General features: G+C 45.2%; 1 protein-coding gene across 1 annotated transcript in view; it reads right to left on the bottom strand.

Annotated features, from left to right (window-relative positions):
* Nucleotides 1-27,572, bottom strand: part of susd2 (sushi domain containing 2) — an 81,079-nt gene that overhangs the window by 20,174 nt on the left and 33,333 nt on the right. Inside the window, exons 6-12 of the mRNA XM_052032127.1 lie at nucleotides 25,247-25,448; nucleotides 23,601-23,686; nucleotides 15,515-15,783; nucleotides 9,454-9,609; nucleotides 4,756-4,920; nucleotides 3,647-3,895; nucleotides 1,928-2,200 (exon numbers count right to left, since the gene is read on the bottom strand). Coding sequence (XP_051888087.1) covers nucleotides 1,928-2,200; nucleotides 3,647-3,895; nucleotides 4,756-4,920; nucleotides 9,454-9,609; nucleotides 15,515-15,783; nucleotides 23,601-23,686; nucleotides 25,247-25,448 — 1,400 coding nt within the window. The remainder of the gene's footprint in view (nucleotides 1-1,927; nucleotides 2,201-3,646; nucleotides 3,896-4,755; nucleotides 4,921-9,453; nucleotides 9,610-15,514; nucleotides 15,784-23,600; nucleotides 23,687-25,246; nucleotides 25,449-27,572) is intronic.

Here is a 27,572-nt window from a genome sequence, read left to right as displayed (position 1 = left end):
CTACTCCACACCCCCCACCCCTGATTGCCCATCAGATCGGGAATGAGGCAGGACCATCTGTAACTGAACAATGGGCTTCCATAGAGATCCTATCACATTTCTCCTTCTTTCCCCATGTACTACAGCCCTCTCACACTCTGTCCCTCCCACCATGCCTTCAGTCATTTCAGCAAACAGCTCACCACTATGTTATGGTGCAGATCCCACTCCAGAAAAACAGCACGTAATCTAGGCGCCGGACCTCAAACTGCAGGTCCCTCTTGTACACTGGGCTGAATGTACAAGAATATCACTCTTGGAGATGATCAGGGAGTTTATTTGTACCCAGATCAACATTTTTCCCATGATCAAAGCAACCAAATGCAGATTACAGGTAATTAATTCATGTTCCGTCGTAATCCTTTGCAATCTCCAAATTAGCTGCCTTGTTAGCCGACATTAACAACAATAACTTTAATTCAAGTGTTATTTATTGCTGCAGAACACTTTAGGAATGACTTGATAATATCATGAGGCCTTATATAAGTACAAGTTCTTTTTTAGTACCCCCTGATGCCTGTTTCTCACCTATGAAATGACATGGGATTTTAACTCTGGCAGACACCCTCATGTAAATATTTGTTAACCATCATAATTCCGTCCCATTGTTACTCAACAGTTCCTTTATTCCCTCCACTCCAGCCTTAATCAACACTTTGTCTTTCAAATAACAAAGTTTCTAACAACTGATAAGAAATTTTATTCTTCTTCCCTGTTCTTTGAAGTCTGATATTAAACCCATCCAACACACCTTGTGAAATTAATTACTGACCGTAAACGTCTTCAAAAATGGATATGGCTTGATCTAGGAAAGAGCTTTCACCTCCTTGGCTGTGCGTCAGTTCCACTGAAGGGTGCGCATGCAATGCATCCTCTGTTTTTCACGTAGTTCTGTAGAATTGTTCTTTAGGCTTTGCTCCGTGCTCTAATTTTAACAAGCATGCTTAAATATCTGATGGTTTAAGATGGGGTGTCTAAGCTATGACCACTGGTGTCTGCAAATGCTGTCAGAACTTTCACAAAGCTCAGTGACTGAGTCTGCTTGCATTTATCCCTGTTAAAGTTTTATGTGCCAGTGAATTCAGGGAAAGAGCTGCTTTTAGTGTTATTATTGTCGAATCTCGGACCAGCATAGCTAAGATGAAGCAGTCTCAAAAGTCTCAAAGAGGTAAAAGTAAATTAATGGGTTTACAATGATTCAGCCTTAATAAGTGTCCCCTCATTTTCCTAAGACTTAATGTGACACAGCCATGCAGCCAGGAACAGAGATTATCACAGTTAAAACCTAAGTGCAATGCACAAGTGCATAACTCCAATGTCTGGACTGGAGACTCCAATGCATTAGGAATGCAAGCACAGAAGAGGAATGGGAGATAGGGTAAAATTATGAAGGTGTTTAAAATGGGTAAAAATATATTTGTGGGGGAACTCAGTATTAGGGGAATTCGGTGGACACATCCTTGCCTGAAGAATGGCAAGAGTGTAGACCATGCTGCCTTCTATAGCAGTTGAGCTGAATGGCATGGATGTATTTTGGGGAAGTCTAAAATGGACATTTTTGTTCTAATTGTGTTCTTCTAATTGTGTTTAATTTATGTTTTTCTTGTGAATGCTGCTTATATGTGTCTGTGATGCTGCTGCAAGAAAGTTTTTCATTGCACCTGTGCATCCATGCACTTGTGCATATGACAATAAACTTGACTTTGACTTTTTTTTACTTTAAATGCACAAGGGGATAAGAAATAAGGCAAGATGCTGAGCAAGTAAGACAACGTGTTTTGAAGCTTGAATAGTGACAGAATAATGATCTATTTCTGCAGCGTAATTTCTATTTCATTCATCATAGACAGATTAACACATGACGTGGAATAGTGATTACATAACTCACCCGGCTCAAGGCTTTCAACCAGTGTTCGGTAGTTCAGATATGAGAGTTTTGTTGCATTTCCCACCTGGAGGCTTTTGGTTACAAGAGTATCAAACCGACAAAACTCATTCCCTTGGCACAGGGCAATCATCTTGGTGTACAGAGGATTTGCTGGGTTGTCCAACACATGGAAGACAGGCGTGAAGGCTGGGTCATGCTTGGGAGCATGCAAGTAATTGTCCAACAAGAACTGACTGTCATAGGTGAAGAGAGAGCTCTTATTTTCAATCGCCCCTGAAAAGAATGTGCAAAATCAGTGAATTCTGCTTATGTGGTGATGACAGAGTTATGGATCAAAGCAGGATATTGAAAACTGCTCAGAGCAACATTTGTTTTGTTATTCTATCTGAGGAATATAGCAAAGGGTCCACACTGGCTGCTGAGTGTTGAGGAGACCACAGAGACGGAAAAAACAGAAGCAATGAGGCAAAAACTGGATTAAGTCCAAGACTGATTAGAAAAGCCCATGATTATTAGAATAAGAGTGATGACTGAGGGAAGGGGAGGGAGACATGGAAAAGACAGGGCTAGGATTAAACCAACAAGTACTTCCAGCAGAAAGGACAATCAACTATTAAAACTACAGCACAATGAACATGATCACCATTTCCTTGAGGTGGCTGTGTTGACGCTGTGTAACAGCCAGTGACTTTCCATAGCATTATACTCAAGCAATTCTGTGATCATTTCAGATTAAGTTGATTTATAAAGGAAACATTGTTCTGTATTAAATTGAGGGAGGTGGACATTCCAGGGGAATTTGGTAGAAGTTCGTCTGAGTCGATTTTATCAGACATCCTGTTGGGCAGTCAGAAACCAGCTTAAGGTTATGGCTCATTTTAGTAACTTAGCTACCAGGCAATGGATAGCTCAAAAGAAGGAATATTAACAGAAAAAGCTAGTGTAGGGTCCGGGAGGAGAAGTTAAGTAGTCAGCAGTTAGCTGGCAATATGGCCAGAGAACAAATGGCGGGTTTTGCGGACATGACGAACTGAAAAAGTTTGTGGGAAGAGACGCAAGAGAAAATTGTGATGGGACACCAGAGGACCTTCGGGAAGGTTGGTCTAGGTGGACAAGAGGAAGGGATGGGAGTGGCAGAGACAAGGGAAGGGATGCTTTTGATATTAGTGTCAAAGAAATCGTGATCTCCTTGCATGTGGCTGGAGGTGAGGGTTGGGGGTGTGGGGGGGGAGAAGGTGAGAGGGCTTCAGGAGGATGGGTGGGAGGGGTAAAGAGAAGGCAGGGTTACCAGGGTGAATGCGACAAACGGCTCACTGGAGGAAATCAGCCTGTCAAGTAACATCTGTGGGAGCAAAGGAACTGTCAACGTTTCAAGTTGAAGCCCTACACCAGTCCCGATGCAGGGTTTCAACCTGAAACGTCAACAACTCCTTTCCTCCCACAGACGCTGCTCAACCTGCTGAGTTCGTCCAGCAGGTTGTGTGTTGCTCCAGGTTCCAGCATCTGCAACCTCTTGCATCTCCCGCGTTGCCAAGGTGAATGGCTCTGGCAGAAGAGAGCAGGATCACAGAGGGATAAGCGAGAACTCATTGACCTGCTTTATTGGATTTGTTCATTACTTTTGGCATCAGAAAACGAAACCTGGATTTGGATTGGTCCATGTTTCCACATGTGGCTTAAAACAGAGAGAGGGTGTGTCGTGGGAAGCCTTCTACTCACAGCTGGCACCTAATTCATAGACCGTCTCCTGGCTGGCGTCAGCTGGCAGAGCTGATCCATTTCTGAAGCTGAAGTCGTCATCCACATTGTCGTTCATTACTCCAAGCAAGCCCTCTGTCTGGTTCATAAACGTCTCCGGTAACAGGATGGTGATGCTCAGGATTGAGCCCCTGATCCGTGCTTCCACACCAGCTCCAGAGGGAAACATGGCGGTCACATTCTGTGGGATAGCCGAGTACACGGAAACCCCTAGAGGAGGAGAGGCAGCCAAATAAATGTCCTGCGATATCATACCATTGCCACGTAGTTCATTCACCTGAAGTGAGGGTCCCTTTAAAGTAGGAATAAAATGGATTCAACTTGTATAAAATGTCTTCAGCAACTTCTACTGCATAAAACCTTCCTGCTTGGTTTGGATCATATTCTTACAAAGGCTGGTGAATCTCGGGAATCCTTTTGCCCCTGGAGGGTTGCGGAGGATAGATCATTCAGGGTATTCAAAGAGGAAATGGATATTTGTTTTTGAATTGAGGGTGCAGGGAACCTACCACAAAAGAGATGAGCCATGATCGTAATGAATGACGGGGCAGGTCCAAGGGGCCAAGTGACCCACTCCTGCTTCTTTGTTCTCTTTTTCTTGTGTTAGGACATGCCAAAGCACAATGCCAAAATCATGAATTACTCCTTCAACTATAGACATTGATATAATGTAGGTAAAGTGACAGTCAATTTGGATAATCAATGTGATGATAACCAGATAATCTGTTTCATTGCTTTTGGCTGCAGTGTAAATAAGGGACATGGAGAAATCTCTTGCTATACTTTGAGTTAATCCCTTAGCATCTTTTACATTGGCTCAATGGGAAGAACAGGCTCTTGATTTAAATCTCAATTGAAAGGCAGCACTTCCAACAATGCAGCACTCTCTCAACACCGCACTGAAGTTCCAGTCGAGGCTTTTATGCCAAGTGTTTGATGTGGGATTTGAATCAGGTCAGGATATACCGTCAACTGAGCCACTGCTAACAGGCTGAGAGCTAGCACCCTGGGGAAGTCGGGAAGCTGTCAGTTAAGTTCAGATCATCTGACCAGTTTGACTCAGAATTTACCTTTAAGATCCATCCAGTTCTGTTCATTGAAAGTAACAATCCCACTGTTGACTAGTACCTCCAAGTTGTTTACATTGTAATGGTTAGCGATACGGACTTCAATCACATCAGAGTCACCTTCCCGCATAGCAACAGCAGTAAATCCAGTCACATTTGCATTCATTCCTGTAAAAAGCAGCAAATTGTCGATCAATATTCCTCTGATACAAAGGAAAGCCAGCGTAAAAATTCAGAATAAGATCTCCGAGGTGTTGGTTATATCGTACCTCGTGGAACTTGGAGTCCAAACCTATCTCTGACACAATGAGACTGCAAATTGATGCAATGCTGTTAACAGCCTACTGTTCAACGGCTCATTATCACAGTACAATATTTGCCCAGTAGTACAATGCTACAACAACATGTTCCTTTTGGGCTCTCAGGTTATAATGTTATAATATATCATAGTTCTACAGTTATTAAGTGACAGTTCTATAACTTTCTGCTGTTATGCTGCAATAGCAGCCACTATCACAATGATTATAATACCATAATCACTTCTTGTTAACATACTGTAATTACCAACTTGCATAATGCTGTAGTTGTCTACAAGGCAACGTTATAAATCCCCACTGTTATAATAGTATAATTGTACACTGGTATGATGCTGTAATTGCCCAGCTATGCTATTATAATTGCCCACTGTTATACTGCTATAACTGGGCACTACATAATATAATAATTGCTCACTCTTTTAATGTACAATTTCTCACAATTGCCCATTCACGTGTGAGAAACATAGCCCTTATATTAAGGGGAATGCTGGAACCAGGGCCCCCGTGTGTGAGAGGGAGTGTGGGAACCAGGGCCCCTGTGTGTTAGAGGGAGTGTGGGAACCGAGGCCCCTGTGTGTGAAAGGGAGTGTGGGAACCAAGGCCCCTGTGTGTGAGGGGGAGTGTGGGAACCAGGGCCCCTGTGTGTGAGGGGGAGAGTGGGAACCAGGACTCGGGTGAGCCGGATGCCGAACCTTCGGCACTTCCTAACAATTCTACTGTAATGATGGTGTGCACTAATGATTGAATAGAACAGTTGCATTAAGAAACTCAAATCCAATTACAATAGGAATGGACTGAAATTTTAGTCAAATCTGGAGAGAGCACTGCCTTTCCTAAAGTAATGAATGTCAGCGGGCAGTGTGTCAGAGGCCAAAGTCCATTGTATAAACTCTCCAAACACTTTCCTAGAAGGAGAAGAGTTTCTTATTGTTTAACCATTCAGGTACAAAGAGTAAGGAAGGGGCCTTGCATTAATACAAAATATTACTGTAATTTTATCAAAGAAAGATTTTTTCTCTGTATACATTGAATTAAGATACAAGATGCAATCATTAACCACACCAGCCAATATCCAAATGTAGCAATCAGAGTTAATCTGTAATGTTAGAAAGGCAGTCACTGCTCCAGTTTTACATTTCCTTTCTCTGTCCTGTATTTTCTCACATCTTTGTATTTTCCTTATGACACAGAAGGAGGCCATTTGATCCACTGAGTCCAAGTAGGCTCCCAGAGCAATCCCATCAGGCCCATTAGAACATAGAACATAGAACAGTACAGCACAATACAGGCCCTTCGGCCCACCATTTTGTGCCAACCTTTAAATCTCACCTAAGACTACCTAACCCCTTCCTCCCACATATCCCTCTATTTTAAATTCCTCCATATGCTTATCCAGCAATCTCTTGAATTTGACCAATGTACCTGCCTCCACCACCGCCCAGGCAGTGCATTCCATGCCCCAACCACTCTATGGGTAAGAAACCTTCCTCTGATATCTCCCTTGAACTTCCCACCCATTACTTTAAAGCCATGCCCTCTTGTATTGAGCATTGGTGCCCTGGGAAAGAGGCGCTGGCTGTCCACTCTATCTATTCCTCTTAATATTTTGTACACCTCTATCATGTCTCCTCTCATCCTCCTTCTCTCCAAAGAGTAAAACCCTAAGTCTCTCCTCATAATGCATACTCTCTAAACCAGGCAGCATCCTGGTAAATCTCCTCTGCTCCCTTTCCAACGCTTCCTTATCCTTCCTATAATGAGGCAACCAGAACTGGACACAGTACTCTAAGTGTGGTCTAACCAGAGTTTTATAGATCCCCAACCTATTTCCCTTTAATCTATTCTGTTCTGTTGATACACAGCTAGAGGCCATAAATCCACATAGAACAATCACGCATTTCCTCTGCCACTGAGAAGCCTGATATCTGGGCACATCTGTTGATGAATAGCTTTGACAACCCCTACAAAGCCTGAGAGCTGGGCACATGTGTTGACAAAACACTGGGAAAAGCCTGATAACTGGCCATATCTGCAACTGGGAGGCCAAATGTCTGGGCACATCTGTCGATGAGCAGGATTCACATCTCGACACTGTAAAACCAGATGGTGCAATCAATCGCCTCCTGAACTACTGGGAAGCCTGGTATCTGGGAACATCTGTGAGCATGTGCTCCCAACTGGCCTCCACTCAGGAGGAAGGACGATGACTTCACCTCCTCCCTCAGAGCCTCCACGATATTGTGAATTGCAGCAGTTGGCACATCTGTTATTAATCCCAAGAAAGATCCTGAGCCGAAGAATTTCAGGACCACTGTAACCTTTACCTTCACAAGGAAAATCTTGGATTCCAATCACATTGCTCCTCTGGTGTGACTACTGTTTGGGAGGTGGACCCTCCTGGTCAGATCCCTCCCCTTTCTGTTCCTCTATATCTTTGGCCCCCTCCTACTCTCATCTGTATGGTGCTCTGGTGGGACCACTAATAAGGTACCTGTGCTGTCAGGCAAAATATAGAAGCTCCCACCTCAATAATGAGAAAATACCTCTACACTGCTTGTATTCAGCACAGTTACCAACAAACCCACAATTAATTAAGGATCTCATTAATTAGCCAGATATGGGCTTCTTCCTGCTGTTCAGAACTTATTGCCCATTCGAGGGTTGGATATGTAAATGCAGCCCAATAGAGCAGGCCCAGTATCAAGTGGACATTGCTTGAAGTTTGACATTATCACAGCATGCTTTGAACACGCAGATAGCCTTGTGGTTCAATGTTCCAGGTAGTGCAAGCGGTTTCAATGTTGCAATTGCAATTTCTGAGTGAAATTGAACTTATGTGGACACCTTTCAGCACCTAAAATCTAAAAATGTTTTAAAAACTGCAGATTCTGGAAATCGGAGGTAAAAATAGAAAATGCTGGGAAAAAAAAATCGGTCAATTTGGAAGCATCTGTGGAAATAAAGGCAGAGTTAACGTTTCAGGTCCAAGTGTCACAGATGCTGCCTGATCTGTTGAATGTTTCCAGCACTCTCTGGTTTAGAAGCTAAACTCTGGTGCAAGACGATTGAATTATTAGGCCACCTTTCTAGCGTAAGAAATATCCATCAGGTCTTTATTCAGCTGTCTCTTTCCTTAAGAAAGGATCTCAGTCCATTCAGTCACTCCCGATATTTATAAACTCAAAACAGCCCCAATAAATCAACTCATTTTAAACAAAAGCAATTAATGTGCTCACTATCAGCTTTACATCTTGACGATCATAAAAAAAATGAAGGTCAGATTCAGAGACAGACTGTGATGTACTAGAGTGACTACATAAGTGTGTTTAGTACTGCCAATTGGAGAAAGACTTCTAGCCAAAAAATCTCTAGTTGGGATCAACAAAAGCTCAAGGGGCCAATTGTTTAGATTCACTGCTATTTTTCCTACAAATATTTATCCAATTCCATTTTGAAGTTATTATTGAACTTGCTTCTACTTTCCTTTCATGCTCAGCGTTCCAGATAATAATTAGCAATCTGCATAAAAATCATTTCATTCCCGTTGTTCTACTAGTTCTTCCAATTACAGATACCAGAACAGTCAATTATTTCTTCCTGTAAAATGTTTTCTTATAACAGCACATCCTATTGGTTACCTAATGTTAGAGCTCAACATAAGCCTTTCATGTGGTCATTCATTGGAATTCTGTTTTGAACTGTTAAAAATAGCTAGTTGTGTTTTTCAGATCTCCTTCTGACAAAGAAGGAGGCCATCTGGCCCATCGAGTTTATGCTGACTCCCAGAGTAATCCCATCTATCCCATTCTCCCATAACCCACTCTCTCACACATGCCCATTCGCACACCCTTTTTTCTCCCACTGCCCACTTACCTCTGCACTAGAAGCAATTTACAGTCATCAATTAACCTAACAACCAGCAAGTTTTTGGGATGTGGGAGGAAACCCAAACACCTGGGGAAGGCCCATGAAGTCACAGAGAGAACGGGCAAACTCCACACAGACAGCACGCAAGATCAGGATTGAACCCAGGTCACTGAAGCAGTAAGACAGCTACACTACCTACAGGACCTCTGTGACACCCAGATTATTATTAAGGCTACTGGATATTACAACTGACCCTCAACCGGACAAGATGGACAACTGACTCAAGTCAGTTTGAGTCAGATGGACAACTGACTCAAGATGGACAACATATACTTTACACCACCCAACATAGAAAACAGTTTCCCCTTTTTCTTTGTATCAATGATATCACGACTGGCTAGTGGTCCATTTTAGTAATGTATTGAGAAATAGAAATGTGAACATAAGTCTTGGAAAGGACATATAGCTCAACAAAGCAGCTGCTTTACAATAAACATTGCTGCCTGAAGACTCTTACCTTCTACATCCTTGACAAGTTCTGTCCTTCCTTGGACTTGCAATATTCCACTTGTGGCGTTTCCTTCTCCTTTCACCAAGGTGTACTCCCCCCTCCCGTTGAAGGTGAAGTTGGCACCATCAAACGTAAAGAGATGTGGGTCCCCAAATGCTGTGCCTGGAAAAGATTTCAAGAAAGCTGACAATATTTGCTGTAAGAATTTAGAACTATTTATATGTAGGGTTTGAAAATAGGACCTCACAACTTATTTGTTTTTTTTAAGATAATGATTTACAGCTTACAACCTCAACATCAAATGGGTCACTTTCAACTGGGTGTCCAGGTGTGAGGTTGGTACAGCAGATCCAAAGCCCATGTAGACACTGCCCAAGTTTAATTTCCTTTGATCCGTGCAGTGTGATGGAAATATATCTGCCAGTCATAGTTGAGTCACATTTAAGATAAGATATCTTTATTAGTCACGTGTACATCGAAATACACCGTGAAATACATCTTTCTGTGTAGAGTGTTCTGGGGGCAGCCCACAAGTGTCACCACGCTTCCGGCGCCAACATAACATGCTCACAACTTCCTAACCCATACGTCTTTGGAATGTGGGAGGAAACCAGAGCACCTGGAGGAAACCCACACAGACACGGGGAGAACGTACAAACTCCTTACGGACAGCGGCCGGAATTGAACCCGGGTCGCTGGCGCTGGAATAGCGTTACGCTAACCGCTACACTTCAGTCTGGTATGGCAGTATCTCCAACGCCCTTGGAAAATAGAGGAAAGAATTTGGAAAGTAGAGAAAGCCTCCTTGTCACCCCTAGATGATACCACCAGTGGTATCTCAGTGATTCAGAAACAGGGGGGAGGAATTTCACCAATAAAGAATTTATCAGCAGGACTTCAAGAAATCGAAGGGGAACTGGTACAGAGGAGGAGATGAGGCTGAGGGCAGATCAGTCATGGTTGTAGTAAATAGCGAGGCAGGCTTGAAGGCCGAGGGGCCTACTCCCATTCCTGTTCCCCTGTGTTCCTTAGGGTAGCTCCTCAGCCTTCAGATTTCAGGTCAATTTTTCTCAATTAAACCTCATTACATGTTCATGGTAGATCCAGGCGTGCGCGCGCACACACACACACACACACACACACACACACACACACACACACACACACACACACACACACACACCCTCCTGTAAGTCATCCCCCACCAGAGAGGAAGTCTAGCGGCTTAAAAAATAAGGTAAGAATTTAATTTTTGTGATCCCAGAGTTCTGTACAGGATTGGAGGCTGCTGCTTCGTCAGGTCTCTGGCACAGTGTACAGTCTCAGCTGGTTACCTGTGCTTCCAAGCTACACCACTGTGCTCCATCCATAACCGCGATCTGCATCTCCCCGCTGCCAGTCACTTCAACTCTCCCTCCCACACTATCACTGATACATCAGTCGTCGGCCTCCTCCACTGCCAGGAAAATTCCAAGCACAAACTGGAGGAACAGCACCTCATTTTCCGTCTTGGAACCTTGCAGCCTAACAGCATGAACTGTTCCACTTTAAGTAATCCCCACACCCCTTCCCCGCCATCAAATCCCCCCCCCCCCCAACCATGCCTCTTCTTTTCTTCCCTTTCCTAGCCTCTCTCTCTTTTTTCTACCCACCCCTTTTTTTTCTCTCCTTACCTTTGACCCATCCCCCGGTGGATCTGCTCTCCCCTCCTCCCCCACACCTGCCTATCACCATCTCTCACCTGCATCTACCTATCACCACCTTGTGCCCACCCCACCTCCCCTCTTTTGTCCACCTATCACTGCTCTGCTTTTCCCTCCTATATATTGGGCTTCCCCTTTTCCTATCTTCAGTCCTGAAGAAGGGTCCTGACCCGAAACGTCGACCGCCTGCTTTTCTCCACTGATGCTGCCTGGCCTGCTGAGTTCCTCCAGCATCATCGTGTTTTTCATCTAGATTCCAGCATCTGCAGTCCTTTGTTTCTCTAGTACCACTGCAAATCAGATGCAAATAAGCCTACCTCTTGCTGGTAACTTCCAACTGCAACAACCAGCAGAGAGAAGTCTACAAACAGCTCCAGAATGCTGTATTTATCAGTTTGCTCTGATGTCAGACACCACCCCTTCCAGCTGAGATTCCAATGCATTTACACTGGAGCACTCGCCTCTTGGATCCTGCTTCAGGTTAGATTTGATACAGAATCTCATACAGTCAGAGAAAGATACAGCACAGAAACAAGTCCCTCATCCGACTGACTCCACGCCAACTGTCAACCATCCATTTATACCGGGAGAATTACCTTTCAGACCTTGTGCTAGGTTAGACTGAATACAGGATCTAAGACCCCATTGCAGATTGAAGGACTGTGGAAAATAAAACAAAGGAGAAGGAAGATTCCATTTTTTCATTAGTTTTGTTTTGGTTTAATGTTTGCGATTGTTTATAAATATATTAGGCATCTATAGTTAAGTTTTGAAAGAAGATTGCAGTCACTTTTAAATTATTTAAATTATTTAAATTATCTACTTGTATATTAATAGTTTTGAAATGCCTCCAAATGCCATTCTGCACATCCATCTTTGGGAGTATTCCCACCAATCCTACTCCCCCGGAGCCTATTCTCTCTCACATGTTCATTGATTCCCACTGACTCACCTATAACCCACCCACTACAATTCACAGTGGCCAGTTGACCTACCAGGATTTCTCTGCGATGCAGGAGGAAATTGGAGCACCCAGAAGAAGCACAAATGGTCACAGGGAGAACATGCAAACTTCAAGAGAAAGCACCAGAGGTTTGAGTCGAACCTGGGTCACTGGAGCTGTGAGGCAGCTGCTCGACCTGCTGGGCTACTGTGCCTCGCGTCCCACTGCACTGCTGGAGGTCTAGGTACTGCTGAAATCACAACGAGGGAGTCTAACAAAACAGGCTTGTCACAGCCAGACCTGGTAAGTGACAGCACAGGCAGTGACACCTTCAGTTATTATAGCTGTATCTATTTGTCAATGATATGTAGGTGGGGTGGTGGCTGATTTTGTTGGGTGGCATTACACCAGTGGAAATGGATGTCAGATGTTTTACACCATCGACCATGGTCATCATGAGCCCCATTGTTTGTATGTCCCTGACTGGTGAAGGTTCATTGTTTTCACTGTGACCAAATCAATATTAAGATAAGATATCTTTATTAGACACATGTAAGAAACACACAGTGAAATGCATCTTTTGTGTAGAGTGTTCTGGGGGCAGCCCGCAAGTTATATTAAATGGAATTCATAAAACCAATGGACATCTTAATCTCAGTTTGTCAAAATTCCAAAATTAAGAAGAACGATGACTCCTGTGCTGGTAACTCCTGGAGTCAGGTTTGAATCTCACCCTATGCTGTATCAGCAGCTCTGCATTACTGCACTGCTACTTCTACATTACTGTACAGTAAAGCAGCAGTGACAAAAAAAGAACTATTCCTCAGGATGGTAAAGAGTTCAAAATACAAGCAGAAATGGCTTGAGCTTTATCTGCTGGCAAACGACATCAATAAAGCAGTCTAGCAAGAGTGTCCAGAGACACAATATCTTCCCCAAAAGCCACAACAAGGACCCCGTTATGATCATAACACTGGAACCCCATGCAAAGGGAAGCTTAGGCTGTAGTTTATTATCACACAATAATAGGCAGCATCATCCATCCCACGCCAGCACTTTTAGCCAGGATTTAAGTGTAGTTCCCTACAGGGGCCCCGACTTCACGCACTGGCGTGGGCCCAAGTTACCGCGGGCATCTTCCAACCAGTGCCCGCTGCCCCTGTGTTGCTCGGGTCAGCTCCTTGGGGAGTCCAGCAGGGCAACTTCCAGATATTTCCCAGCTGGTTAAACCTGGCACAAGCACAGCCGTCAAAATTCTAATGACTGGAAGAAAACAGCTGCCAGCAGAAAGATAAATAAAGCTGATTTTATAACTGTGTTAAGTTAGCTTCAATGTCTTTATTGTTATGGGTCTGTGTGTGTTTCAGTGTGTGCTGTTTGTTTTTTTGGCTGGTCCCATGTGCTATGGAATGTCTTCAAGGTCCAAGGACATTCAGGAACATTCATGAACACTGACAGCTTTGGGACAGGGGTGTGTGAGGCTCACCAGCTGTCAATGCCGTTTTGTGAGCGCAGCTGGCACGCTGTGGGCTGGGAACTGGGGCGTGTGGGGTCAGGTCAGAACAAACAACGTCGCCCAGGGATAGGTGGGCAGTGACCGCGGGGAAACAGGAGATCTGCCCCTTTGTGTCCTGCGCTGCCTAACTGAATTCCGGGTTTTGTCTGGGTTCAACAACATTGAGGATACGTCAGTGAAACATCAAAACAAAACACAGACGCTGGAAACCTGAAATAAAACTCTGGAAACACTCAGCAGGTCAGCCAGCATCTGTGTGAAAGGGAAAGAGTTAACCTCAGGAAAGAGTGCACCTCCCTTAATATCATCTACTGCATTCGGTGCTCCAGGTCTGGCCTCCTCTACATTGGTGAGACCAAAAGCAGACTAGATGACCGTTTCACAGAACACCTGCGCTCTCTCCGTAACCGTGATCTGCATCTTCCCATTGCCAATCACTTCAACTCCCCCTCCCACACTATCACAGATATGTCAGTCCTCGGCCTCCTCCACTGCCAGGAGAATTCCAAGCGCAAACTGGAGGAACAGCACCTTATTTTCCGTCTTGGAACCTTGCAGCCTAATGGCATGAATATTAGGTAATCCCACTTTAGGTAATCCCCACCCCCTTTCCCCACAACACCCCCCCACCACGCTTCTTCTCTTCTTCCCCTTCCTAGCCTCTTTTGTTCCTTTCTCTTCTTACCTTTGACCTATCCCCCGGTGGATCTACTCTCCCCCCCTCCCCTGCACTTGCCTATCACCATCTCTTACCTGCATCTACCTATCACCACCTGGTGCCCACCCCGCCTCCCCTCTTTTGTCCACCTATCTCTGCTCTGTTTTTCCCTCCTATATATTGGGCTTCCCCTTTTCCTATCTTCAGTTCTGAAGAAGGGTCCTGACCCGAAATGTTGACCGACCGCTTTTCTCCACAGGCCTGCTGAGTTCCTCCAGCATCATTGTGTTTCTCATCTAGATTCCAGCATCTGCAGTCCTTTGTTTCTCTAACCTCAGCTTTTACCTCGGGGACACAAGAGACTGCAGATGCTGGAATCTGGAGCAACAAACAATCTGCTGGAGGAACTCAGTGGGTCAAGCAGCATCTGTTGGGGGAAAGCAACTGTCGACGTTTCGGGTCAAAACCCCGCATCAGGACTCAAAATTGTCCTCTCGGACCTGATGCAGGGTTTCAACCTGAAACGTTGACAGTTGCTTCCCCCCCCACAGATGCTGCTCGACCCGCTGAGTTCCTCCAGCAGATTGTTTGTTGCTTCATCCTTTACCTTGTTTGCTTTTAGCATGGGATTTCAGCCAGCCCATTATTTGCCAGTCCATGAAATATGGAGTTGGTGTAAGTGGGTGGTTGATGGCTGGTGGAGACTCAGTAAGGCAAAGGGCCTGTTTCATAGAACATAGAACACTACAGCACAGTATAGGCCCTTCAGTCCACAATGTTGTGCTGACATTTTATCCTTCTCTAAGATCTACCTTACCCTTCCCTCCCACATAGCCCCCTATTTTTCTATCATTCATGTGTCCATCTAAGAGTCTCTTAAATGTCCCTAATGTATCTGCCTCTGCCGGCAGTGCGTTCCACGCACCCACCACTCTCTGTGTAAAAAACTTACCCCTGCCATCCCCTATATATCTTCCTCCAATCACCTTAAAATTATGTCCCCTCGTGTTAGCCATTGTTGGGTGGGAAAAACTCTCTGACTGTCCACTCGATCTATGCCTCTTATCATCTTGTACACCTCTATCAAGTCACCTCTCATCCTCCTTCTCTCCAAAGAGAAAAGACCTAGCTCACCCAACCTATGACTCATACCATATTCATGCCGTATGACTCTGACACTACAATCTTATTACTTGTTCCTTTGAACGTCACTGCACAAATAGCTCTCCATTGCTGGCATCACTTACCAACCTTCGGTGGCCTGTAAGTCCGGCAGTCACTGGAAGGCCGCAGGGCTGTGTATTGCTGGCAGTTATCGGACCACAGGCAGCAGTAATAGAAACTAATCACATCGTAGATGCCATGAGAGAAGCCAGGCACCCTCGGGGGTTTCTCATACGGCGGGGAGCCCCAATCGTGCCCTCGGTCGGGGGTGCTGCCTCCCATGGAGTCTATAGTCAGAATCTGTCTGCCTTTGGCATCGTAACAGCACTGTTGGCCTGCTCCATACTGGGGGCTGGTGGAAGAAGAAGAACATCAGCCCAATAACCTTGCTGAAAGGAAAGGCCATCAATGAAACTTTATGTGGTGATCCCAACATGGTAATATGTTCCTATGCCCTGTGTGCAGTACAGCAACGTAAATAGGGCAAGAACATTGGGACAGGTTAGAAGCCAATGTGAAGGCAGCATCGCAGAAGTAGGTATGTAGAAATGCAGAACAGGCGAGGTGTGAAGTATTATTGGCCACATTCTTGTAGCTCTACAGGCAGTCTAACTTGTTACTCGCGCTGAGATCACTGAAGACTGAAGCCATTGTATAGGTCAATGGACAGGGAATCAATAAACATCCTAGGACAACCCAGAGGTGTCCACAAGATGGTTAAACTTATACCTTATTAGTTACCTGGCTGGGTATGCATGCAATGGATGTAATCAGTTGTTGGTATTATTGGCCTGTAGCCAGTAAGGGATGGTGTGAAGTAATGTAGAATAAAGTCTTCCTTTGCTGTGGGATCCTTCTCCCCACTGGCATAACCTTTGACACTTGCAACGGACTTGAGTGATTCTGTAATCATTCGATTTCTCCAAACAGCGGTCGATGAGGTAGATTCTAAAGCAGGTGAGAGGAAGCACATGGAGAGGAAGAGAGGTTTCAGGGAAGGGTCTCTGGAGCTTAGGGCCTTGACATCTGAAGGCAAGGTTGTCAATGGTAGAGCTAAGCAACACAAAATGGGAGAGGCACAGATACCTCAGCAAATTGTGGAGGTGGAGGAGATGGAGGTCGAGGAAATAGAAGGGGTGAGGCTATGTAGTTATACACAAGATTGAGAAATTTAAATTGAAGCATTCCTGGAGCAAGTATGACACTAAGATTGTAAATACTTCAGTGAGAAGATCAGGAACTATCTAACCTTCCAAACCAATGACAGGCAGGAGCAATTCCTGTAGCATTCAAGATCACATCAATAAATATTGTGGTTACCAGCAACTCGTGCTCAGCCCCACTTGCACACAAGAACACAAGAAAACAGGAGCAGAAGTTGGCCATTCAGCCCATCAATTCTGCCCCACCATTCAACGTGGTTATGGCTGATCTACACCAGGTCTCAACTCCTTTTCTGTGCCAGTTCCCCTGGCCCTCAATTCCCTGCTTTCAAAAATGTGTCTACCTTCATTTTAAATACTTAGAATGTAGAACAGCACGGCACAGGAACAGGCCCTTCGGCCTACAATGTTGTGCCGAACTAATTAAACTAGTAATTAAACGCCTAACTAAACTAATCCCTTCTGCCTACACAAGATCTAAATCTCTCCATCTCTGCATATTCATCTGCCCATCTAAGAGCTGCTTAAATGTCTCTATCGTATCTGCCTCCACCACCACCTCTAGCAGCGCATTCCAGGCACCCAGCACTCTTTGTGTTAAAAACTTGCCCCGCACATCTCCTTTGAACCTACCCCTATCACCTTAAATGCATGTCCTCCAGTATTAGACATTTTGCCCTGGGAGAAAGATACTGGCTGCCTACTCTATCTATGCCCCTCATAATCTTATAGACTTCTATCAGGTCTCCCCTGATCATACTTCTTGTGATCCAACCTCAGCAACATTGTGGGTGGAGAATTCCAGACACTCACCACCCTCAGTGAGAAAAAATTTCAATGCACAGCATAATTACTAGGCAGACTGGTCCATCTCTCGCCAGTGAACTGCCCACTCCAGCTGTTTCCAATAATGTAGCAGCAGATTGGGAACTGAAGGTGCAGTGGAGAGAGCAGGTCGTGGCTCTGCTATTTTATAGCATCACCACTAGATGGAGCACATAGTCTGAGAGTGAGAGTGTGTGAGAGAGGGATTGAGACTGGCAGAAAGTGTCAGAGAGACAGAGCGAGAGATGGAGAGAGAGAGACTATGAGAGAGAAGGAGACAGAGGAGAGAGAGATAGACTGAAAGAGAGAGAGAGAACAACAGCAAGAGAGAGAGAGAAACAGAGCTAGCAATAAGGAATGGGACAGTCAAAGGCAGAGAAAAAGAGGCACACAGACAGCTATGCCCTTGGGACTGTCAAACAAAATAAAATTGAAAATTGGAATTGCAAATAAATAAGAATAAAGAATATTGAATGAAAATGTGTGCGTAGTTGTTATCAACAGCCATCAAATTATGCTTTTATGGCCAGGGTTTGAGCTGTGGCATTTGGATAGCTGCTCAGTGCCGACTGGATACTCTTCAGGATTCATTTCCCAAGGGATCCAATATTAAAATTAATGACCCAGAATAACAGAGTCAATACCTCTAGGTACAGTCAATGAAGGGCTTTGTAAAATGCAGACCCTGTTGAATATTTAGGAACCAGCTCCCACACAGGAACTACCACACATGGCAATGTGTTAACTCCTATCATTTGTTTCAGCTGAGGGGACTGAATATCAGAGGAACCCCCAGTTTTAATTCAACGTAATGCCATGGGATCTTATGCATCCAACTGAGAAAGCAGACTGGTCCAATGTTTAACATCCCATCCAAAGGCTGGTCCACGGGGCCACTTACTGTATCACTGCCTAAGTGAATGTCCTGGCTTGATCCAGCGACGACAGCAAAGTTATGTTCCTGGTCCTGAGAAAAATTATCCCTTGTCCCTCAGCTCCTCCTCTCAACCACACGTTCCCCCTCACACTGTCTTCCTTTCCTACAACCTCATCCCTACCTCCTGCTCTTCACTCATTCAGAGTCCTGTCCATCACTTCATTGCCTCTGTCCTCTGCCAGCCTCCCTCTCCTCCATTTCCTCCTCACTCCTTCTCACCAGCCCCACTATCACCCTTCAGACTGCAATATACTGGTTCTATTCTGTCCAATATATATTCAGATAGCACGGAAAACAGACACAGGCCCTTCATCCCAACTCATCCATGCCAACCAAGATGCCTATATAAGCTAATCCCATTTACCTGCATTTGGCCCATATCCCTCTAAACCTTTCCTACCGATGTGCCTGTCAAATCCTCTCTTAAACGTTATTATTGTACCTGCCTCTACCACCTCCTCTGGCAGCTCGTTCCATACACCCACCACCCTCTGTGTGAAAACTTGCCCCTCGGAACCCTCTCACCTTAAACCTATGCCCTCTAGTTTTTGACTCCCCTACCCTGAGAAGTAGGCTGTGACTATCTATACCCGGCATAATTTTATAAACCTCTTTTAGGTCACCCCTCAGCCTCCACCTCTCCAGGGAAAGTTGTGCCAACCATACCCAATCTCTCTTTATAACTCAAGCCCTCCAGTCCAGGCAACATCTTGTGGATCTTTTCTGCACCCTCTCTAACTTAATCACATCCTTCCTATAGCTATAGAGCAGCCAGCAGAGGTTTCCCTCCCATGCCCACATCCTTACCTCTGGTGTCCCCCAAGGATGTATTAATGGTCCCTTCATTCTACCTGCTCCCTTCAGTTTCCACATCACAACACGTACTCATATCACATGTACACTAAAGGCAGCCAATTCTACCTCATCTCTTCCTTTCTTGATCCCTTTACAGTCTCCGAGTGGACAGATGGAGTACACGTTTCTTTCAATTAAAATTGGGAAGAGAAAAGCCACGTGTTCAATCCATTCCTTAGTCACTGATGCTCTCCCTGGCGCCTGTCTGAAACCAAACCAGACTGTTTCCAAACGTGGTGACGCAGTTAACCCAGAGGTGAACTTTAAATCCCATTGAGTGCAAAAGTTAACACTGCTATTGCAACGACATTACCTCTTGAAACACTCATCTGTGATGTCCTTGGACTGGATCAACCAAACACACTACCTCATTCTACCCTCCAGACACTCAAGGTCACTCAAAACTACTGACATTGACTTAGTTCATACAGAGTCTCGTTCACCACTGACCTTACTGACCTATGATGACTCCCTGTTAAGCAATGTCCCAACATTAAAATACAAATTGTTTTAAATCCCTCAATGGCCCTCATCCCCCAGCCCAACTTTTCCCAGTATTATCCTCTAGCTCTAGTTCCATAACTCTCTGAGATATTTCCGGTCCCCTAATTCTGGCCTCTTGATCATCGCTGAATTTAATTGGTTCGCCATTAACATTGATATCTTCAGCTGAGACACAAGAGATTCTGCAGATGCCGGAATCTGGAGCAACGCACACAAAGTGCCAGAGGAACTCAGCAGGTCAGGCAGCATCCATGGAGGGAAATAAACAGTCGCCGTTTCGGGCCGAGACCCTTCATCAGGACTGGAAAGGAAGAGGGTAGAAGCCAGAATAAGAAGGTGGGGGGAGGGAGGGGAGCACACGCAGGCAGGGGATGGGTGAGTTCAGGTGATAGGTGAGTCCAGGTGAGAGGGGGGAGGTGGGTGGGTGGGGGAGGGGGAGAAGATGCAATAAACTAAGAGGTGATTGGTAGAAGATGCAAAGGGCTGAAGAAGAAGGAATCCGGTAGGAGAGGGCAATGGACCATGGAATAAAGGATGGGGGAGGGGAAGAGAGGAGATGAGCAGGTCATCAAGGCAGTGGAAGGGAGCCACAGGAGTAAGGGAAGACAAAGGAGTGGAGGGGTGGGGGGGAGAAAAAGAAGGGGTAGGGATGCCAGAAGCTAGAGAAGTTGATATTGAGGCCATCCGGTTGAGACTCCAAGGCGGAATATGAGGTGTTGTTCCTCTAACCTGCGTCTTGCCTCAACCGGGGGGGGGGGGGGGGGGGGGGGGGGGGGGTGTAGAAAAGGTCCTAAAGTCTGGAATCACCTTCCTAAACCTTTCCACCTCTCTGCCTCCCTTTACGATGCTCCTAAACCCTACCTCTGACTAAGTCATCTAATCTAATATCTCCTCATGGCAAGTCAGAGTCGAGGTTTGATGGATAAAGGTTATGGGAAGCACCTTGAGTTATTTTGACAGTTTAAATTATTAATCTTTTGTTCGTTCTTCCCTCGCTCCTCCAATCTGACCAACCCAATTTGGTTGAGTTGCATCCACACCCTGTAACCCTGCTTGATCTGAGAAATGCTTTGGACTTAATCCAGGCAGCACCTACCCATCCACTGCCTTCCACATACAGAGTCACTGTCCTCCTCTCGGTGAGATGCACATCTGCCACAGAGTAGGTATGCCACCTGCTGGTTTGACCATGAACTGCTAATGACCAGGTCCCCACAACACATTGCACAGATTACTTCATCGTTATTCACCTGTATCTTCATCTACCTTACTTCCTCTAACTCTATCAATAAGTTCTTTTATCCTCTTTGCCAAACTGCTAATCCATCTTCCACTCGGAATACTGAAGATTCATCTTGTCACCTACTCCATGAGTTAACAGTGTCCTCATCTCTGTGGGTTCAGAAGCTTGGTCTGAATTCCTTATTGGAGTTACATTTAAGATCCTTGGTTTGGATGACCACAAATGGAAGCATCTCTTCTTTCAACCCTTCTTGGTTTTAAAGACTTCTATCAAGTCATACCACTGCCTTCTTCTTTCTGTGGAAAATTCCAGCAGCTTGTACAGTTTTTCCTGATAGTTATAACTTCTCAGTTCTGGCATCAGTCTAGTAAACCTTTTTACACCAGTGCCTCAATATTGGGTTTGCACGGTGTGAAGTAGCTCAAGGAAGAATGGATCAATCATCACCTAAATGGAATGCAGGACACAGATGAGGGATGAACTACCAAGTCTTGTCTCCGTGTTCCTAAAATTCCCTTCTGGGATATTAATGTCAACTGTGTTAATGGGTCACAGTGGGTTGATAATATCACACAGTGGGATTTCAATTCACAACGATTTATTATGAGAGATAAAACTCAAACAATCTAGTGTCTTCTAATTGTAACATCAGCCTGAATTTCAAGCATATGTTTACATCAGTGTGTCAGATCGCCAGAAAGTGTTCCCTTCTATATCACCGATAAGGTATGTAAGGTAGGGAAGGAGACTAGGAGACTGGTCAAGAAGTAGGTGTCCATGTTATGCTTCATTGGATCACCTCACTTATATAGAAGAACATCAGAATTACAATTGGGGAAATAGGCCTTTGAACTCTATCAATCTTCATTTATATTTACACTCCATACATGGAATTACTTGTATGGAGTAATTGTTCCTATATTCAATATTCATCGTTGAACATTGACCTAGTTTTTGCCTCAACCAATAATCCTGAGATAAATTCTAAAGCCCCACAATGCTGTTTAAAGACGTTTCTCTTGCTCCCTGTTCTAAACCTCACATAATTATGGTCCATTGTACATTAGCAGCTTGTTTACACTGCAGGATTTCGCATCACTAAGACAATCTGCTCCTAAAATACTTCAGAACTGGGAGTGAAGCCACTGATGTAACTTTGGCAAGTGGTGGGAGACGATGTGGAACAGTCTCGTACTCTGGTGGCACCAGGCAATCTGCCCCAGAACTACAACTTGGACAACATATTCCACATTGACACTGTGAACTTGTAGATTTTAACTGTTAGCAGATAGCCAGTTTTCATTTGACATCCAGCTAACAGTAGCAGTTTAATAAATGTTAGGAAAGTATAGCGGAGAGCTCCTGTAGGTCTGCACAAAGTTCTGCAGTGCCTTATCATGGAGCAAGACTACAGTGAGGTAGGAACCTCACTGCTCCGAAGCAAATATCGGGAGCAATGCATAACAATCAATTTATTGAAAGTCCGGTAACAAGGTTAGTTCTAATTGGGTTGGGGTGTTGGGAAGGACAAGGCCAGAATGTTGTTGTATTGAATTTGCAACCTGGAGTCCATGAGTTCAGTTCCCACATGGCCAGTGAGGAAATGGAATTCAGTAAGCTTTGCGATATGTGGCCCAGCACCAGATAACCATGAGATGCTGCCAGGTTGTTGTCAAAGCTCAGATCTGTGCTGTCAGTCTCAGCGGGTGCTGGACGTAGTGGAGGAGGAGGGACCTGCTCCCTCTGCTGGGAGAATCCAGAATAGGGCGGCATAATGTTGACTGTCCATTACCCTCCACAGATGCTGCCTGACCCACTGAGTTCCCCCAGCATCTTGTTTGTTGTGGCATAACCCTGCAGGTAGGGCCAGGTCATTGGCGGGTGACACCACGAAGCAGTTTTTCACCCAAGGAATTTCTTTCCCCAAATGCAAAAGAACTTAGGTCGTTGAAAACGTCTCCACTCAGAGAGAGATTTGGGTGAGGCAAGGGTTTTGAGTGTCTTGGAACAGTGGATACAGACAGAAGAGACCTGCAGATACTGGAATCTGGAACAAAAAGCCGAACACTGGAAAAACTGAAAGGGTCAAAGGTGTAGGTTGGCCTTTTGGATCGAGACCATCAGGTAGCAGTACAAGGTGCACCTTTTGCCTCCACAGAGGCTGCTTGACCGCTGAGTTCTTCCAGCGTTCTGTTTCTTGAGTATTGGATACAGGTCACTCTTGATCTAAATGAATGCAAAACAGGTTCATTGGGGGAATGGTTTGCTACTTTTCTTTTGCTCCCAGGCCTCTCTGAGCGAGGTTCACCAATACTTGTCAACCCAACAATGGTTTCATTCAGTAATAGAAGAAAAGATCTGTAACTATGTGGTGCCTCGTATTGCTTCAGAATGTCCCAAAACCACTTTACAGCCAATTAATGATGAAGGAACTGGACTAATGCTCCCAAAACTCATTTCAAGTGATGCACTAACAGCCAACAGGTGAAGGAGACTTTCAGTCCGCCAGCCAGGCTGGAGGTGAGCCAGGTCCTAGACGAAGGGTCAGTACTTGGGTTACTGCCCATTCAAGCTAGAACAGATTCACGTCACCACACTCAGGATACACGGCCAGGCCTCTAAAGGCTGCAGGGTCACCTTACCTTGCTTGTATAGCTCGAACGCAGTGAACGGCCCCAGGATGGTAGGTGCACACGCTCCCCTGTTCAATGTCACACCCATAGTCCGGCTGCATTAGAAATGAGATCCACCAGTCAATCCAGCCTCACCCTGAATTCATATTCACTGCCCCGCCATCAACAGGACTGAGTCAATGTCCCTGCAGTCATTGATCATGGTTCCAACTTGCATTTAAGGGAGAAAGAAACCTTGAGGTGGATTCTGTTTGAAGTTTCCCTAACATTCTCAGAAAAATACATTTCTATTAATCAAGAGATTCCTCTATACCATTCACATTCTCATATTTCTCAGCACATAGGAGGACATTCAGCCCATCAAGTCTTGCTGACTCTCAGAGTAATCCCATCAATCCCACTTCTCCACTTATTTCCCTGTTATCTCACTCATACGTACTCCAACATCCCCTCGTGCTTCCTACCACCCACCTATACAGTGGGAATTAACCTACCAGCTCATGTTTGGGATGTGGGAGGAAACCAGAGGATCTGGGGATAACCCACGCATTCCAGAATTCCTCCTCCGGGTCAGGAATGAACCCTGGTTCCTGGTGATGTGAGGCAGCAGCACTAACTGCTGCACCACTGTGTCGATGTCTTGGCTGCCTTGTCTCTTCTGTGATGCTGCTACATTGGAAGGAGTTGTTTGCATCACAGTATGCTGTCCATATATTGATTAGGAGCAGATCAGTACCAACAATATTGGGGTTCTACTGGATAATGAATTCAGAGCATCAAAACAACGAGAGGAAATGGGAAATATTTTTCTCTGGTCATTCTGGTCACTGAAAAGCCAAGAACCTCCAAGACAAAGCTATTGAGTTTCTACCTGCTCACTAGAAGGCATGTCCTATTTACATGGAAGCATTCCTGGAAGGTCCAAGCCTGGAGGTTCTGGGAGCAGCTTGGCAAGGGCACTAAGGCTTATCTCAATGCTGCATCTCACTGGTAACCTTCTTTGCAGATAGCACACCCCTTCCAACCAAATGATCATCCAGGCACAGCCACCCCAAGGAGTAGTGACCTTTATAATATGGAGAAATGTGAAAGGATGAGGTCCCAGAAATAGTAATGAAGTGAATGACTGGATAATCTCTTTATGGTGGGTTTGGGGAACCATATACTTAAGTAATCTGACTGTATAATACTCTGATAGACTAGAAGGTACACGAGCGAACAAGGCCGGCATTGAGCCTTTGAAATCAAAAACCACCAAGTTTTATCCACAAACTTTGCAGGCGTAGTTAGTTCCCAGCCAGACTGGTCCTCCCTGAGGTGCTATGGCTGATCCAAATTCTCCACTAGGGGGAGATGAAATGCCAGACCAGGCAGTGGATCAGGGCAGTAGTAGATGAAGACATGATAACCTTTTCCCAATCAGAATTCCAGTTTTCAGGGCTCTTGTCAGTAAAGCCAAGGTTTTCACATTATGACAGGCAGGGCTCAAGTGGGAAGCAGTCACTGTAGGTGATTGACACCCATGAGTCTGCACTGATGTTATGTGCAGAGGAAGTGGGAAACTAGGGAGCAGAGAGAGCAATTATTTTTGAAATGTCCAAGTAAGATGGACTAAGATCTCTTTATTCCTCTCCTCAGTGAAATATTGCACTTACATGAAATCGACCGGTATCAGCTCTGGATTGTGCCAGTGTACAAGGACAATCTGCAATCTCCGACAGGAAATCAGGAAGGGTCTTTTCATATTCGACCCAGTTCAGGCACTTTTCTTTTGCCCAGGCCGCAGAATCTCTCCTAAAGTCTTCCCCCAGGTGCCAGGCGAGAGCATGGCCTGGACTCCACAGCGCTCGCGAGTTCCTGCATGAAAATACAACACCACAACAATGAGTAAATCTCCTTACTCTGCAAACTACTCGAATCAATAGGGAGCCCACAGGGAGTGGCCTATAATTTATTTGTGCAAGAAAACCGAGGCTAAAGCAGAATGGTGCATTGCTCTGACACCACTTTGTCCAAGCTCCATTTGTAGATAACGCACCTGCTCACAAGTGAGTGGCCAGAAAGCATGTTAAACGTGAACAGCTTCATGAGTCCCAGGCACCAGCCGGAACAAAACAGCACTGACTTCCCTCTTACTTTCACCTCTTAAAGGGGAGGGGGCGGTGAGGGTTAACTCCAACCACAAGGGGAAGATTTTGGGCAACTTGGGAGCAGGAATGAGAGAAACAGCGGCAGAGACTGACAGACCAGCAAACCAGGTTGCTGATTGAGATGTGGGAACCATGCCCAGCGGGAATGGTTGAACAAGCTCAGAGACCTGTGGGCCACCTAAGGCTGGATTGAAGTATCAATGAGAGGCAGCGGCCAGAGAGGTAAGTGCCCTCCATGAGGGCCCTAGTGTCTGAAAGGTTTACTGTGGCTAAGGTTAGTGGAAGCAGTAACAAATCCTATCGACACACCACATACTTACCACTTCAACAACATCCACACACAACCTTCAAGCTATTCAACAATGGCAGGCATGCCACACTCATACACATGCCAATGCAGTCATCAGTATTCTTCCCTCTCTCTTGTAGGGGAAGGTTGCTCAAAACTGCAGGATGTAACAACAGATAGGCAAGTGCCCGTAACGTGCCACTAGGTTATGTTGAATTAAAGAGAAGGTGCTGGCCATCGTGGCTCAGTCACCAGAGAGCCAGTGTCCAGCACAGGATCTGAGATCATTGAGGATATCATTGTGTTCATATCTAATTGTCCATTTCACATCCTATATCCCTCTCATCTATTATCTTCTTCTCCTTTGCCATATCCTTATACTTTTCGGCAAAGCTACTCCATTGCACAGAGGAAGAACACACTACATCAATGGCTCTGATAGTTGTATCCACCAATTCAGCTCATTGACCCTGGTAGGGAGTAGAGGGTAGTTTAGGGACATGATGAGTCAACAGGTGGACTGCAGCCAGGCCAAGAGGAAACACCAGCTCAATACATTAACTTACTACTTTTACTACATCTAAGAGGCATTTGGACAGACACTTAGATAGGCAGGGCATAGAGGGATACAGTCCTAATGTGGGCAAATGGGATTAGTGTAGATGGGCAAGAAGGTCAGCATGGCTCTGCTGTATGATGGTGACTCATGCCAAATCACCGGAGGGAGCACTTGTGCATCAGCTCTGTTCTGGAGGACTGAGGTGAGAACCACAATGGGGCAGCCCATAGACAATGCCTGAAACATCACAGATGCAGGCTCATATAGACATCTTGGTCGGCATGGACGAGCTGGGCTGAAGGGCCTGTTTCCATGCTGTATAACTCTATGACTCCATGAGTCTATCCAAACCATTTAAGATGTTAGAGAAAAGGACATCACAACTTTGTACTTGTCCTTGTGTGGAATCCATCCTTTCCAACATGGAAGCAGTGAGCAATTCCACCAGAAGGCTCCTGAACCCAAGCATGGTGAGGTATCTGATGACAGTGGTTAAAGCCTTCATTCTAATGTGGTCAGAACCACCAAACCTTCCAGTGGAAAGGGTGATGCCTGCCATCTAATCTAAGTCTAGTGCAGTCATCCATCAACAATAACCAGGTAAAGGTGGGGTAAGTCTCAACAGTGCCTGTAGTTCCACTTTTATCATATCACGAGGTCACATCACCATTCCCCAACACAGCCACGTGCATGGCCTCTTCTGAACGAGGCTCTCAATCAGCGGAAATCTGGGAAGTTTATCACCAGGAGCTTGCAATTCATGGGACATGAAAGAAAAATCATTCCATAGAGGTGTCAACTAACCATAAGGTGAAGCTTGGCCAGCTCAGTCCTGGAATCAGTGATCACCAGCAATGTCTATAACATTGCCACACATAATTGTTGCCTTGCCAAACATTTCATCTTCACTCCAGGACTTAAATCAGTCTGATGCCAGAGACTCCCCATGACCTGATGAGACTGTCCCACCATTACAGACTTTA

The sequence above is a fragment of the Pristis pectinata genome, chromosome 17, assembly GCF_009764475.1.
Source record: "Pristis pectinata isolate sPriPec2 chromosome 17, sPriPec2.1.pri, whole genome shotgun sequence".
NCBI lineage: Eukaryota > Metazoa > Chordata > Chondrichthyes > Rhinopristiformes > Pristidae > Pristis > Pristis pectinata.
The sequence above is the reverse complement of the archived record's forward strand: the minus strand, read 5'-3'. Positions and strand labels throughout refer to the sequence as shown.